At 42.9% G+C, this 919-nt stretch overlaps 1 protein-coding gene across 5 annotated transcripts in view; it reads left to right on the top strand.

Moving 5' to 3' along the window:
* pus7 (pseudouridine synthase 7) overlaps nucleotides 1-594 on the top strand; it is a 13,395-nt gene extending 12,801 nt beyond the window's left edge. For 3 of the 5 annotated variants that reach the window (XM_016507087.1, XM_016507090.1, XM_016507091.1), the window contains one exon: nucleotides 69-593. In XM_016507087.1, coding sequence (XP_016362573.1) covers nucleotides 69-205 — 137 coding nt within the window. In that variant the 3' untranslated portion in view covers nucleotides 206-593. Of the gene's footprint in view, nucleotides 1-68 lie in introns of all 5 variants that reach the window. The other 2 variants (XM_016507088.1, XM_016507089.1) reach the window with 2 other exon arrangements.
* Nucleotides 595-919: the final 325 nt, after the last annotated feature.

Raw genomic sequence — 919 nt, 5'->3', positions numbered from 1 at the left:
TTTTGTTGGTGAAAATACTAATGGCCTAAGACTTTTACAGTACTGTATGTGTGAGTGTGTGTGTGCAGAAGGGAAGTATCGGGCCCTGAAGATGGAGTTTTCTCTGCCGTCCTCCACCTACGCCACGATGGCGGTCAGAGAAGTGCTGAAGATGGACACCAGCATCAAGAACCAGACTCGGCTCAACAGCAGCTGGCTGAACTGACCGTCACAAACACGCTCTGGATCTCCCACCAGCTGTATTCTGCTCACAGTACATCGCTGATGAAGACGTGACTGACGGAAGTGTGTCGCTTCGACACCGAGAAGAAGCTACAGCACAGTTCATTCAGTTTTAGTGTTGCTTTTTAATCAGTGTTTTTTTTAAAGCTCTGCCAGAGTATAAAGACAGTTCTTACACACATTTCCAGAGCTTTAGCATAAACGAACATTGAGCAGTAAATGAACATATTCTGGTTCTTGTAAGGTTAATTTTGCTCTTCGATTTATTATTGTAATGTTTGATTCCTGCTGAATATTAAGTTTGTCGGTGTAAATAAAGAATCTGCCTGATGTCTTGATGTTTGGGTGATTGATCTGTGGATATGGATGCACACTCGTAAGGCCGTTCTCACGCAGAGCAATCTTTCACACAGCAGACCAGCTGAAACTGCATTCCTGTGGACCGGTTCTTTTGCTTTGCTTTCTCATTCTAAGAGTAAATGGGCCTTTATGCATTCTTGCTCATAAAAGACTCAAAGCATTTTCTCTGCACTAGACATCTATGAAAGGCACTAAAGATTGAACCTGAAGCACATGAATTATTCTGATCAGATGAAGTGATGGATGTAAACAATGCTGTTTTCCTCCTAAAAGCAAACACGCTGATCATGTTCTCGTATGTGCAGGATCAGATTGTCGTGTTGAGACGTGTGACGTG

The sequence above is a fragment of the Sinocyclocheilus anshuiensis genome, unplaced genomic scaffold (assembly GCF_001515605.1).
Source record: "Sinocyclocheilus anshuiensis isolate Anshui unplaced genomic scaffold, SAMN03320099.WGS_v1.1 scaffold1228, whole genome shotgun sequence".
Lineage (NCBI taxonomy): Eukaryota > Metazoa > Chordata > Actinopteri > Cypriniformes > Cyprinidae > Sinocyclocheilus > Sinocyclocheilus anshuiensis.
The sequence above is the reverse complement of the archived record's forward strand: the minus strand, read 5'-3'. Positions and strand labels throughout refer to the sequence as shown.